The sequence below is a fragment of the Eptesicus fuscus genome, chromosome 12 (assembly GCF_027574615.1).
Source record: "Eptesicus fuscus isolate TK198812 chromosome 12, DD_ASM_mEF_20220401, whole genome shotgun sequence".
Classification (NCBI taxonomy): Eukaryota; Metazoa; Chordata; class Mammalia; order Chiroptera; family Vespertilionidae; genus Eptesicus; species Eptesicus fuscus.
In genome coordinates, this window is record NC_072484.1 from 47,605,460 (window position 1) to 47,620,993 (window position 15,534).

Consider the following 15,534-nt stretch of genomic DNA (forward strand, 5'->3'; position numbering starts at 1 on the left):
TAAAAAAGGATTATTAGTTGCTTATGCCAGTTTAAGATATCCTATCTAATAATAGAGTAACATGTAAATTACCATCACTCCGCTACGCCCACAATTGGGCAGCAGGAGGCTGGGGGGCGGGACTCGGGGTGGCCTATCAGGCCATTGAGAAGCACGGCCCCCTGTGCCTCTCAAAGGCCAGATCCTCGGCCGCTGAGGGGGCCTGCCGCGGACACCCAGCTGCACCTCTCAACGGCAGGGTAGCCAGGTGTCCGCAGCAGCCCCCCTCAGCGGCCATTGAGAGGCACAGGGGGTGGGAGTCCCGCCCCCTGCGCCTCTCAACAGCAGGGTAGCCCCCCTCAGCGGGCCGTGGACCATCAAAAGTGGGGGAGCTGGGTGCCTGTCTGCTCCAGCACCAGGCCTTTCGGAAGCCTCCGCAGAGCCGGAGGCTTCCGAAAGGCCTGATGCACCAGCGGACCGGCACCCAGCTCCACCGCGAAAAGCGAAAGCATGTAGGGGACCCTACACGTGCATGATTCAATCATGCACTGGGCCTCTAGTATATATATATCTTACCTTATAATAGACAAATATGCAAATTGACCGCACCTTCGTTACACCCAAGCCACGCCCACCAACCAAGCCACGCCCTTCAACCACGCCCACCAGGAAACTGTTGCAGGGAAGCTGGGGTGCGGCGGAGCCCAAGGCCGGGGAAAGCCGCCCTAGGCTTTCCCTGGCCTTGGGCGCCAGCGCGGTGCCTGCTCCGATCGCAGGAGCCAGCCGACCTGGGGGGTCGGCTGGCTCCTGAGATCGGGTGGCTGGGACGCTGGGTGCAGCCGAGCCCAAGGCCACCGCCCAGGGCCAAGCCCGGACCCTGAAAGAAGGCAGAAGGTGGTGGCCACAGCCAAGGCCTGGGTCCCTGGTGCTGGCAGAAAACTTGTGCAGGCAGCCAGGTGAATGAAGGTCTATTGCACGAATCTTCGTGCAAACGGGCTACTAGTATATATATATTTTTAAGCCCCTCTTAAGCATTTTCAGTTTAATTTAATGGTGCTTTAATCACCAATTAGCTCAACTCTGAGGATAATTGTACATCCACTAGTTGCAATATATGTTATAACCCTGTTTATAATCACAGATATTCATAAATTTAAAAATTAAAATGTGAACTCATCTGCTCTTTCATGACATAAAAGAAAACTAAACTGTTGAGAAGATACTATATCTAAGAGTTATTCTAACAAATTTAGAGGGATGTATCACACTTTCCTATTCAAATGAAATCCAATCTTTCTAAAAAACTTAAATTGTACAGAGCAAATTGCCAAATTATATATGAACTATTAGCATTATCCACCTCAGTATGGAGTCATTGTCTGTCCCTGCAAATAATTACCCGGTGGCACCAATCATGTATTCATAGCATTAATGAATTAATGTAGGATTATAAAAGCACTCTTATTCACAATTATTTTTATTTGTATTTATTGACGAGAGAGAGAGAGACATCAAGTTGTTGTTCCACTTATTTATGCATTCAGTGTTTGATTCTTGTATGCGTCCTGCCCAGGGATTGAACCAAAACTTTGGCATATCAGGATGACACTCTAACGAATTGAGCTGCAGGCTGGAGTAACCTTATTCACAATTTAACTTACAAGAACAGATATAGGGACTCTTTAGTTCTGTAATCTTCATTTAACAATGATTATTGTTTGAGGATTTGTGCTCAGCCCAGAGGATAAGGATACAGTAGAAAACAGACATGAAAATCAAAATTATATTGGGGGAGGCTGAGAAGACTGATGTTTTCAGCACTCATCTATGAGAATTAATCAGCGATTTCAATAAAGTTGCAGTATACAAAGTCAAAATACAAAAATAAGTTGCTTTTCTAGACACTAACAACGAACTATTAAAAAAAAAAAGAAATTAAGAAAGCAACCACCTCTATAACGGCATCTAAGAATAAATTTAACCAAGGGCATGAAAGATACACATACTGAAAACTAGTAAACATTGATGAAAATAAAGAACATGCACATAAATGGAAAACTATCCTGTGTTCATGGACTAGAAGAATGAATATTGTTAAAATGTCCACACTACCCAAAGTATCTACAGATTCAATGCAATCCTATCAAAATCCAATGGTATTTTTTATATAAATACAAAAAAAAAAAACCTGTCCTAAAATCCATGTGAAACCACAAGAGACCCTGAAGAGCCAAAGCAATTTTGTTCAAGGAGAACAAACCTGACAGCATCATAGTTCATGATTTCAAAATATATTATAAAGCTACAGTAATCAAACAGTATGGTAATAGAATAAAAACAGGCATATAGCCCAATGAAACAGAATATAGAACCCAGAAATAAATCCACACATTTATGGTCAGCTCATACCATATTGGGAATGCCTATACTATATGTGATCTTGGGCAAATTATTCAATACCTTTGAGTTCTTTTAGTGTTTGAAAACATGGGAATAATGATATCAATCTTTATGATATTCTGAGGCTTAAAGATAGTGTGTGTAGTATCTAACACCCTAGGCTGGTGTTTAGTGTTTGTTTATAATATGATACATGTTATGTATATTATTAGTAGTTAGGATGCAGCTTAGGGCATGACCTGAAATGGCACAAATTACATCATCTCACATGCAGAATTTACTATCATAGTCATACCAAGTTTCAAAGAAGCCTGGGAAACGTAGTCTCTCTCTTGATCCCTAATCAACCCAAGCACACATTGGAGATCATAGAAAAATAGAAAAAATGGAGACCAAATATTTGTGAACAATAGAAGTCTCTGCTTTAAAATGCTTCTACTTAATGTGGAAAAAAGAAAGACAAGGTGGCATAGAGATTGAAAACTATCGATAAGACGAATAACTCTTGTAAAATTAAGTTCTCATGAAAATTCAATTCCCTCATTCATTTGTTTAAGCCAGTGGTTCTCAACCATTTTAATGCCGCGACCCTTAATACCGTTCCTCATGTTGTGGTGACCTCCAACCGTAAAATTATTTTCGTTGCTACTTCACTACTGTAATTTTGCTACTGTTAATGAATCACAATGTAAATATCTGTGTTTTCCGATGGTCTTAGGCAACCCTGCTAGTGGTTCTCAACCTGTGGGTCGAGACTGTAAGCAAATCTTAATGAATCTCCAGTGTTCTCTTAGGGACTTGGGAAGTGGAAGAAGAGTATAACCAAGTAGAATTGAGGAGGAGTCTATAGTCTGGAAGGGAAACACAAGAAACAACAAGAAAATACTCTGTAGAAATAGGTGAACAGGTATTGACACTATACACACTATATCATTAGAGTGTGACCTGTTTAAACAACCCATGCCATGGTACTCTGCACAGGTGGATTTTAAATGAATTGAGGATGACAGTTGCCCCTGGAAAAGCCCAGTCCTGCAAACAAGTGCCTTAGTTGTATTAGGGTAGTCTCCTGAGACCTCTTACCATTCCAAGAGGAACATACAATGGGGCCCACCTATTTCATTAATACAAGAGCACAGTCATTCTATAACACAATCATTCTTTCCTATTATGAAGGAAATTAAAAAAAAATCCATGACTAAATTTCCAAATATTTTTACCATGAGGAAATGAAATTGAATAGAAATTGTACAGTATATATCTCCTGTTAAATTACCTTCTCAGACACTTTGTCAAATAAGAATATGGGAAAGGATGATTATTTATTAAAAAATGTATTCATTAGTACAGGGAGAAGAATAAGATCTATATATTATTCATACTCCAATGGCTCATTTAACTTGGAATTAACCCAAAATATTTATGACCAGCTGAGATTAGCAATGGCCTTTTAAAATGAAACATAATTATACAGAGAGAAAAATCTGTAAGTTTAACCAATGTCATACTGGATAATATTATATAACTTGAATATACATATATATATGTATATATATACATATATATATACATATATATATACACATATATATGTGTATATATATATACACATACATATGCATATATATATACACATATATATCCTATCTAATAAAAGAGTAATATGCAAATTGACTGTCACTCCAGTCACAAGATGGCTGCCCCCATGTGGTCAAAGATGGCTGCCCCCATGTGGACACAAGATGGCTGCCACAAGATGGCCAGCAGGGGAGGGCAGTTAGGAGGGACCAGGCCTGTAAGGGAGGGCAGTTGTGGGTGATCAGGCCTGCAGGGGAGGGCAGTTGGGGGAGATCAAGCCTTCAGGGGAGGGCAGTTAGGGGTGATCAGGCCGGCAGAGGAGGGAAGTTGGGGGCAACGGGGCCTGCAGGGAAGGGCAGTTAGGGGCAAACAGGCTGGCAGGGGAGCAGCTAGGCATCAATCAGGCTGTCAGGGGAGTGGTTAGGGAGTGATCAGGCTGGCAGGCAGAAGCGGTTAGGGGCAATCAGGAAGGCAGGCAGGCCAGCAGTTGGGAGCCAGCAGTCCTGGATTGTGAGAGGGATGTCCGACTGCCAGTTTAGGCCTGATCCTAGCGGGATCGGGCTTAAACGGGTAGTTGGACATCCCTTGAGGGGTCCCAGATTGGAGAGGGTGCAGGCTGGGCTGAGGGACACCCCCACCCCATGCACAAATTTTGTGCACCGGGCCTCTAGTATATATATATATGTATGTGCGTGTGTGTGTGTGTGTGAGTGATATATATATATATATATATATATATATATATATATGTAATTTTACTTCTTTAAAATTTTTTTTCCTTTATTGATTTTTAGAGAAAGAGGGAGAGGGATGAAGAAATAGAAACATGGATGAGAAACATTATCAATCAGCTGCCTCCTGCACACCCCCTACTGGGGACTGAGCCCAAAACCCTGGCATGTGCCCTGACTAGGAATCCAATCCGTGACCTCTTGGTTCCTGGGTCCATGCTCAACTACTGAGCCACACAGGCTGAGTTAATTTGACTTTTATCAGGGTTGCTCTCCGTAAGGCAACCAACCATTGGAAGAGTTTTCTGTATTTCAGAGCAAGATCTTTTCTATTGCCCAAACTTTAAAGGACTAATACTGCAGGTCAGAAAATCTGATTTATTAGGAAAAAATGTCTGGTTTGGGGAGTTTGAATGGTCACAACTTTGAGAACTGCGTTCACCATATGGCTACCTGCTAGCTTTTCAGTGAGAGTGCTCTTCCCTGGGCAGTCACAGAAGCATCGGTGAGGGATGCTCACCGGTTAGGAAGGAGGAAAATATCTGAACTCACATTAAATGAACACTTACTAGAAATTTAAATATAGACTGAAAAGATCTCCTTGTAAATATATGAGGCTTTCTAACATGCTTTGGTTTCCAGAGAAACCCCTAAAAATATTTTCAATGCCATCTCTTTTTTTTTAACTACTAAAAAATCATTGTGTATTGTGCTATATCACAGAAATAAATGCCCTGGTTTAAAATGTGTATATTACCTTTATGAAAAAAAAAACACAAGAAAATATATGGAAATATTATTCATAAATGAAATACTTAATATTCCAAATCCTAATGAACATTCCCAAGGTTTAAAAACTAATCTTATTATCCTTCTCCTTTATATTATTGCTCTATTTACATAAACTGAATGCTATTTTTCATACATAAATCTTTATATCCTTTATGAAATACCCAATTTTCATGAGTCTTTTTTACTTTAGACAAGAAACTTATAAGTATACAGTAATTTACATAAAGAAAGTTCTGCAACCCTCTTTGTATCCAAAACTTTGGATACTTAACCCCTGACAGAGAATCACTTCATTCAGTGTGTGGCCTGCAGCCATAGCTAATAACTTAGTGGCAGTCCTGAAGAGAGGAAAAGCTCCCAGCAGAGTTGGAAGCTAGTGCGAAAACATCAAGGATGTGTGCAGAGAATTGCTTTCTGATGATAAACGGACAGAAGAGATTACCCCACCATATAACCGTATATTGCAACAAAACTCCCATATATCGCAGCTCTTGCATACTTATATGATGCAATTGAAGGGTTTGTGGTGTGCCCTCCTAGAAATGATAAGTTGACACAGATTTCATTTCTTTCTTTGCTTTAAGACTTTATGTCCTAATTTTTTTTCTTACTGTATTTCCCTCATATTTTAAAGGAGACATTTTAAAGGCAAAATTGGTCATTCAAGCATTTTAATCATCTGCAATGATTAAAATCTAATAACTTGTAAAGCTTCCTTTGACATTCCTTTAAAGCCTAGTTGTACAACCCATTAATTACATTTTCATGTCTACGCACTTGTGTCATTTTACACACAAAAATAAAAATTTTAAATATGCCTGCTTTAACATGAGACTTACAGGCAAAAATCAATATTAAAAATATGTTCCATACCATATTTTTAATAGTGATGATGCACTGTTAAATTAAAAACTATATAGATAGGAATACAGACACACATACACACATAATGGTACATTCATACAATAGACTATTACACAGCTTTAAAAAATTAAGTTGTTATTGCTTACAATACAAGGACATGTAATGCATTATTTAGAGGAATGGCAAGCATCACGGCTTTTAATACTACAATTGTCTCCCTTTTTCTGTGATTCTCCCATCTCTGCCCTCCTTTGTGTGTTCAGTTCATCTTTTGGCTAATAATGCTACAGCCAGTATGGGTGGCCTGTTAAACAGGCACAATGTCTAAAGGAAGCAGAGAAAATATTGCTGGCAAGAAGGATGAGATTAACATTGCTTATAAGTGGGTTTCACCAAAGCCTTTAAGAAACGCTGCTCACAATGACGTGTGATGCACTCTATTTTCTATTTCATCTTTAAAACATTCTGTCACCACAAATAAACTTATTTCATGATAGACCAATGAAACACTTTCTGGATGACAATAGCTTAGATCCATCAGGGTCCACAGCCAAGAGCCAGGTACAGTCCCCAACCTCGTGGCCTTAGAGGGCGGTAGCAAGAGTTCAGGAAGGAGGACATCAGGGGTCTACCAAAGGCTTGTGAACCTACCCGAAGGCTTGTGGTGGAGGCCATGGGCTCTGTGCACAGTAACATGCAGTGAGGTCACTGTAAGTTCACTGCAGCCAGAAGGCAGAACGTGAGATCCGAAGAGAGAGAACGGGCATTGAAAGGAATTGGGAGCTGGGATTTATCCTGAAGTAGAGGGAAGGCATCAAAGAGTTTAAAGCTGCGTGATAATAATAAAAAGGAAGATACTTCTAGCTTTAGAGTAAAAAGTGCCTTGGAGCCGAAACCGGTTTGGCTCAGTGGATAGAGCGTTGGTCTATGGACTGAAAGGTCCCAGGTTCGATTCCGGTCAAGGGCATGTACATTGGTTGCGGGCACATCCCCGGTTGGGGATGTGCAGGAGGCAGCTGGTCGATGTTTCTCTCTCATCGATGTTTCTAGCTCTCTGTCCCTCTCCCTTCCTCTCTGGAAAATCAATATATATATATATATATATATATATATATATTTTAAAAAAAAAGTGCCTTGGAAAGGAGTTGCCCCTCCCTAAGCTCCTTTTAGGATACTGAGGGAATGAATGGGTGTGTGGATAAAGGAACTGAATGGGTAAAAAAAAGTCTCAGGTCTGTGTAGTATAACTGGGAAAATATTAGCATGAGTCAGGAAACAAGAATATCACCTAAAGTGAAAAGAAAAAAGTGAGCTAAAATTTGGAAATACTGTGTTCCTTTGTCTGTGGGGCTTTAGGAGATAAATCAAAAGTCTAAGTGGGGATTTGGAAGATAGCAGCAGCCAGAAGAAATGGGATTAACTTGGGTAACTATGTGGAGTGAATCAGAGAGGGAACAAAGGCACACGGACATTTGAGGGTGAGCAGAAAAGAAGCCCCTGTGAAGACTGGAAACGAGTAGCCACGGGTGTGGGAGACCTGGCAGTGGAGAAGTGGAAAAAAAAGGAAGATCGGGCAATGCTATAAGGAGGGCAACTAAGATCAGCACAAAAATTGTCCTTTTGGATTCTGAGGAGAGAGAGAGAGAGAGACAGAGAGAGAGAGAGAGAGAGAGAGAGAGAGAGAGAGAGAGGAGGAGGAGGAGGAGGAGGAGGAGGAGGGGGAGGAGGGAGAGAGGGAGGGAAGGAGAGAGGGAAGGAGAGAGGGAGGGAGGGAGGGAGGGAGATATCTGGGGAGACTATTTCCACTGAAGCTCCACATGCCTGATGACTGGCCTGTTTTGCAAGGGTGCATAATCCAGTGAACAAATGTCCCATTTCCATAAACTCAACTGTGAAAAGCAGGTTGAGTTGGACAAAAAACACACAGTGGAGGGGGACTTTATTTTTATTAAGCTAGAAGAGACATGCAAATAACGTAGGTAAATGTAACAGCCCATTTTGTAACCACTAGGTAGCCCAGAATATCCCAGCTAAGTGGCATTCAACGCCCCTAAGACACATGCCTGCAAACAGATCAAAACGAATCAGTGTTCAGGATTTCGCTCCTTGTGTTCTGCATAGTCAGTGCAGCCTCCTGCGTTTTCACGGAGATAACACTTCCTCTCCTGATTTTCTGCTCAGAAGTGCGAGCCCTGGAGCCCTGCAATGCTCCTGCAGAAACTGCCGCAACACCCCTGCAAGCAAAGAGAGCGGCCCCTCTGTGAATGTGAAAGCAGCCCGGGGCCCAGCACAGCCCCCTGGGCCAGGCATTGTCCCTGGCGGTCTGATCCCTCAGTCAGTCCTTCCTCAGAAACACTGCATCATAAATCATGACAAGGAATCCTTCCCCTTAGACAGAAGATGTCTCTGCAGGGGGTAAGGAAACCCCTGCCTTGCCCAGTCTCTTTGAAGACATTTCCATAGTGCCACGTCTCTGTATTTCTGGATGGCACTGAGCATATGTACTGATAGAATGCAAAGCCAGTCTTCCTGGCTTATGTAGACGAAAAACAATGAAGCACAGCGGGTCAAAGAAGGAAGCTCTGAATGGCCTGTAAATTCCTCTCTACTTAGTCCCACCCTCCATCTTCTACAGGATACCATCAACCCACTGTTCAGGGTCCCGAGAAACTGGGCTGCTGGTCCCCCTTGATGTTGTTTTCTCTGGCCACGTGGAGGGATGGTTCAAGCCCCCTGGTCTACCTTGCTAGCTCCTTGCCTTCGCTAGAGCATGCATGCAAAGTCCTCCTCATTCTCCTCCCTGCTCAGTGCTCTCCAACCAACAGGTCCCCCGACCTAATTGGTCTCCTCCCTACCTTCTCTTAATTCCATATGGTACAGGTTTTTACATCAACTGCACAGAGAGTTGGGGATCACATAGAGCTTCTTCTATCCCAGGTATTTATCCAACCAATGTTTATTGAGGAGTTATTAGGGACCACAGAGTACCCCTAAAAGAACTTCTTGGAACTACAGTTCCAGTGGCACACTTTTAAAAAAACACACCACAATTACACAAGTGATATTCAAATCCTTCTCTCTCTCTCTCTCCTCTCTCTCTCTCTCTCTCTCTCTCTCTCTCTCTCTCTCTCTCTTTCTCTCTCTTCTCTCTCTCTCACTCTCTCTCTCTCCCTCCCCTACTTTCTATTTTTTTTATTAATCAACCTGGAGGTTTTAAATGAGATTTGCACTATCTTAGAGTCAAACCCGAACTTTTATTCGTCTTTCGGAAAAAGAACAGTTCAGAGCTGGCAAGCTGCAAAGCTTCGATAGGGCCGTCTCAGCCTTCAGGAACCTCATTTCGGGGCCTGCAGGTGGGGCCGGCGGCCACCTAGAAGCAGCTGCCATCCCCAGGGTCGCAGTCGTACTGGCACTCGCACTCGGCGGTGTCGCTGTCGGTGTGGGTGGCGGCGTCGGTGTCAGCGGCCGCCTTCAGGCCGCCGCCGAAGCGGTGGATGAGCAGGCGGCTGCCCTGCACGCTCTGCGCCACCACGTTGGTGCCGTGGCAGGCCATCAGCAGCAGGTTGCGGGGCTGCACGCGGTAAGCGAAGCGCATGAAGGCCAGCGAGTAGAAGATGAGCGCCGTGGTCATGCGGCCGCTGATGATGTCCGGGGACGCCTTCATGTCCCTAAAGGCAGCCAGCGGCAGGCCCCAGTTGGCTAGGGGACCCCACAAGTGTGTGCTGGTCACATAATCCCGAAACTCCTTGGTCTTCACGTAGTCCGATGCCTTCCGCCACAGCGCCGTCATCGCCGCTCTGTCTCCGAGCCGTGGTCACCGAGCCGTGGTCACCGAGCCGTGGTCACCGAGCCGTGGGAGCGCGTGGTCACCCGGCCGTGGGGGCGCAACGGCCGAACAGCCAGCTCACAATGACGTGGGCGTGGAGACAGAGGCCGCAGCCGCTCACATCCTTACCTTCTGACCCCCGATTCTAGGGAAGACAATGTGTTGTACTAAGTAGAGCAGGGACTTCCAAGTTAGAGGCACCTATTCAAGTCTCAGCTCTGGGTGGAGGAGGGTGAGCCAGCCAATCCGCTCCTCTGAGGCTCAGCTTCGCCCCTGGGGAGATGAAGGCATCCATACCTACGTCTCGGGTTTCTTGAGACGTTTCAATATTATAACACACACAAAGTTTTCTTGCATGAAGTGGTTGCTCATGAAACATGTACGGAACAAATGGAATGCATTGTTAAGTCTGTGTGAAATGACATCCGTACATGAAAATAAGTTATCTCGTTGCTCCTCCAAACTAAGGAAAGTAAACACAAAAATATGAGCAGTTAAAAAATGTTCTGACAAAAAAAAAAAATCTTTAAAAATCTCCTATGGTTACTGATTGAGTGCTTACTATGTACCTGTCATTGGGGTGAAGAATTTAATTTTATCCCCTCGTGTACCTCTCAAAAGCAATGTGTGAGTAAATAACTTATTTTACAGATTTTCAAATTAAGGCTTAGAAAAGCAACAGGGCCAATAAGTCTCAGATCTGTCTGTGTCTGCTTTACTGTCCAGAATCCTGACTAGAACATAGCAAGAGGTTTTTGAACATACATACACGAATTTTCACAAACACACTCGAATAAGCTGCACCAAGGTTGCAACTCTGAATTATTAAATGTTTGCATTCGGTATGCTTGGCTGACTTGTACTCACAGAAAGCTCAGTAAGTGTTTAATAAGTAAAAGAAGTAAAGCTTTGTATAACAATAAATGTCCAATTCAAAGTAGTCTGCCATAGTCATAGGAAAGTCACTTGTGTAACTCAAGTATTACAAATTGTTTATTTTCCAAACTCTCTACAATTTTGCATTTGTGAAATTGGGGCCTTCTCATCTTCTGAAAGTGGATCTGATTTCTAAAGATGACCAAAACTCATTCTAGACCAAAGCTGGAAACGAAAGAGCGCCATCAGGCTGAGTACAGCTGTGGCATGACTATGAAGTCATAGAACAGATTCTCCCTCCAAGTAAAATTCAGAGAAAAGATTCATAGCAAATACTCCTTTGCTCGTGTGCATATGGCCTCTCACTGTACTCCACTGTGTGATAGATTTGATTGATGCAAAAAACACGCCGCAGAACGAGGGCAATTTACGTCCATTTCTATTTTCACTCCATTTGGAGGAAATGCATTATCAGCACATGTAGAACCTTGAGCAGGCTCTATCTCACAACACCACCTTCATCTGTCACTGTGAGTTATAACACTTTGCATTTGCAGAGTGATTTATGGTTTTCACATGCTCTACTGTTAGCTAACTTCACAGGACCTCGAAGGTATAGCTGTTCTTTTCACTTCATTTTTTTCTCCTTAGACTTTCAAGGACGGTTCACTCACATATGGTTTTGTCCATACCATAGTGACCTTAGAAAGTCAGTAATTTTCTTTTTGGGTTTTTGGATTTTTTTTTTATTTTTTTTTGCAAACTGTACTCAATTATACATCATATTTATATTGTTTTCAACTTGGTTTTATGTTTTAAATATTACAACATCATGCTTGTTCGGTAAAGCCATTTTCTCTACACGGAAGTCAATGCACATCACAATACCACCACACCAATAGCAATGAGGGGGAAAAAGGTAGGTTACCTACCCTTCTCTTTCTCATTGCTTTTAGTGGAATATATGTACGCCTATATTCATTGCAACATTATTTACAATAACCAATATTTGGAAGCAGCCCAAGTGTCAATCAGTAGATGAATGGATAAAAAAAAACACAAAAAAAACCCACAAAAACCATGGTACATTTACACAATGGAATACTACTCTGCTGTAAAGATAAAGAAAATGTTACCCTTTACAAGAGCAAGGATGGACCTGGAGAACATTTTTCTAAGTGAAATAAGCCAGTCAGAGAAAGACAATTACCATATGTTTTCACTCACATGTGAAATGTAATGAACAAATTGAACTACTAAGCAAAATAGAGACAGACTCATAGATAGAAAACAGGTAGACAGCTCTGGTGGTGGTGGGGAGGAGTGGTTGGGAGTGGTGGTGGAGGGATTGAACAAAAGAGAAGAAAAAGAGAGAGAACTCATGGACATAGACAACAGTGTGGTTATCAAGGGGAGGGGGTAGAAGATGGCATAGAGGGGATAATGGTGATGGAAAACATCAAGTAAAATAAATTTTTTAAAAAAAGGCAGACTAATATAGTTACAGAATTCAAAAATAAAAATTCTTCACATCTCAGTAAACATCATAGGCAAAGTCTAAAGATAGAAGACAACTGGCAAAATCATTTGGAAACTTTCTATACTTGCACTTACCCAGGGATTTATAGTTTTCACACAACATAGTTACACAATTGTCACTGAAACTCGTAAGTGTAATCTCAAAAAAATTTACAAATTCAAACTCATAGGAGAAAAGTGGTTACCAAAAACGGGAGCTGGGAGGAAAAGGGAGAGGTTAGTGACAGGGTACAAATTTTTGCTTATAAAATTAAGAATAAGATCTGAGGATCTAACATATAACATGGTGCCAATACTTCATAACACCACACTGTATAATTAAAATTGGCTAAAAGACTAGAATGTAAGTGCCGTCACCAAAAACAAAAAGGTAAATGTGTGAGGCGATGGATGTGTTCATTAACTGTCTGGGGTGATCCAATCACAATGTTTGTGTAGATCAGAACATCACGTCATACATGTGAAATTCCTTATACTTGTCAATTATACCTCAATAAAACTGAAAAAACAAACAGATTCACCTGTCAGAAAAAACGATGATGGAAGGAATACCAAAAATAATATAAGACGTGATATTATTACTAGTAACAATAGTAAATAAACTTTGTTGCCAGGATCCCATCTCATTGCTGATGATTGATAAGGGCATCCAATTGCAATTTCCTTTAGCTCTATTTGTGTGGTTAAGTGACAAAGTTTATTTGTATTATATTCCTTTTCAGGAGGAAAACGCTGGGGACCCAGGGTAAAATCCCATTACTACTTTCTCTTGTGGTATTGGAAATATAACGCAGAAAGCATCTCTTGTACAAACCAAAACCAGAATCAAGTTTATTCCTAAACAGAGGGGTTTAAACAGCAATGTACAGATTTTATTCAGTCTCAGGGCCATTTGCAATTGTGTTTTAAGAAGTGCATAAAGACGCCGAAACCGGTTTGGCTCAGTGGATAGAGCGTTGGCCTGCGGACTCAAGGGTCCCAGGTTCGATTCCGGTCAAGGGCATGTGCCTTAGTTGCGGGCACATCCCCAGTAGGGGGTGTGCAAGAGGCAGCTGATAGATGTTTCTCTCTCATTGATGTTTCTAACTCTCTATCCCTCTCTCTTCCTCTCTGTAAAAAATCAATAAAATATATTTTTAAAAAAGTGCATAAAGACGATACCAACCATGTTTAAGAGCAAGAGATAATCTACTAGCTTTGTGCTTTACCAGGAAGTAAAAATAATTCCTTAGTGGTGTCAGATGTTTCATGTCCTATTCAGAGATTACCCCCAAGTCCCCTGTAACAAGAGCCTAGCCTGGAATTCATGTGTTGAAATGTAAACCCCCAGCACCTCAGAATGTGACTGTGTTTGGAGATAGGGTCTCTGGTGAGGTAATTAACTTAGGCTGAGGTCATTAGAGTGAGCTCTAATCCAATATGACTGGTGTCTTTATAAGCACAGGAAGATTTGAACAAAGCTACTGACAGAAAGATTAGGCAACAACAGAGAAAACATGGCCTTCTACAAGACAAGAGGCCTCAACAGAACTTGCCCTCCTGGCCCTTGGAAGGAACCAACCCTGCGGACATCTTGATCTTAGACTTCTAGCCTCCAAAACTGGGAGAAAATAAATTTCTGTTATTTAAGCCACCAGTCAGTGTTGCTTTCTTATGGCAGCCTTTGCAGACCAATACAAGGACTGAGTTAGTCCAAATGGAAATTTCTTAACAGCCATGATGAATGTCTGGAACTTTAGCTGAGACAGTATTCCCATGAAAGACACGCATACATATTCATGTAGGGGTAATAAAGTATGGGGAAAGCATGCAATTATAAAAGGTAGATATACGTGTGGGAGCACAAAGAAAAATCATTTAATGACAAAACCAACTGATGTTTTTTTTTTTTTCTGTTCATGTAGATGTATTTTTCCTGGAAACTTCAGGAGACTTTTGCTCTCTTCATATTAAAAACAGAGGAAGTGACTGCATGCATCAAAAGGAAGATGCTGGTTCTAATCAGAATGCTCAACACATGGTAACTAATGTTAAATGATACAAATATATATATATATGTATATATATTTACATGTGTAATTGCCCGTAAATGTCGGATTCATTTCAGAAGTTTTGAGACTGGAGTGAATCATCTGGAATATTTAATGGACTAGAATTGTGCGTCTTTCTCCAGCAGAACATGTACTAGGAAAAAGCAATTGTTTGATGATGTGTGGGGGATAAGCAGATCTATTTGTATTCTGCCCTTTGAAAATAGTCCTTGTATATGCACATTTTTATGTCATACAGCTCAAGGGCTGGTGATTACCTATTTAAAGGAACTGCTAACCATTTCAGGAAATTGTTGCATATCTGAAAATGATTTCAGAGTGTGAAAACATTTTATACACTTCACAAATAAAATAGTCATCTGGAAGGGACTACCTTATATTGCTGGCTCTATTTTGCATGTTTTTAATACTTTTAAGAGTTAGATGGTTTAATCTTTGGGTTCTTTGATAAGGTACAGATGCAATTACATTGATACACTTCAGTAATTGTCCTCCCTTTGCTTAATGTGAGTTTTCAAGTGTGCCTCCTGACATGGCATTTTCTGCCGATGGCAAAATAGTAAGAAGATTCATGGGTCTTTTCTTATAGATTTTTTTTTTTCCTGCTTCCAGTCAAACCTACAGTTAATAAACAGAAAAAGTTCACTCTGAATTGATCCAAAAAGAAAAAGGAAACAGTAAAATTGCAGGCTATAATCTCTAACAAATTTGGGCTTGAAACCAGGTTTAGAGTAATACCCTAATTAGTTCATTTTGCTGACAAGAGAAAACCCAAATAAAGGAAAACAGACAGACATGCAAAGCTATTAGTGTGGGCTCGCTGCTTCTGTAGACTAGCACCTTGGTAACTTGCTGGACCTCATTACATTCCTATGAGATATGGCCTTGGGTCTAGACC

General features: G+C 41.5%; 2 protein-coding genes across 4 annotated transcripts in view; both read right to left on the bottom strand.

Moving 5' to 3' along the window:
- Nucleotides 1–9,578: 9,578 nt before the first annotated feature.
- On the bottom strand, nucleotides 9,579–10,222 carry LOC103304960 (mitochondrial pyruvate carrier 1-like). The gene has a single exon (XM_054723672.1). The coding sequence runs from the start codon at nucleotides 10,132–10,134 to the stop codon at nucleotides 9,715–9,717; it is 420 nt and encodes a 139-aa protein (XP_054579647.1). The 5' UTR covers nucleotides 10,135–10,222; the 3' UTR covers nucleotides 9,579–9,714.
- A 157-nt stretch (nucleotides 10,223–10,379) lies between these two features.
- TMX3 (thioredoxin related transmembrane protein 3) overlaps nucleotides 10,380–15,534 on the bottom strand; it is a 53,842-nt gene continuing 48,687 nt past the window's right edge. For all 3 annotated transcript variants that reach the window (XM_054723664.1, XM_054723668.1, XM_054723666.1), the window contains one exon: nucleotides 10,380–10,633. In XM_054723664.1, the coding sequence (XP_054579639.1) occupies nucleotides 10,539–10,633 (95 nt within the window). In that variant the 3' untranslated portion in view covers nucleotides 10,380–10,538. The remainder of the gene's footprint in view (nucleotides 10,634–15,534) is intronic.

Excerpts from the sequence above, each read along its gene's own strand:
- LOC103304960 (XM_054723672.1), bottom strand. The coding sequence starts at position 10,134 with ATGACGGCGCTGTGGCGGAAGGCATCGGACTACGTGAAGACCAAGGAG.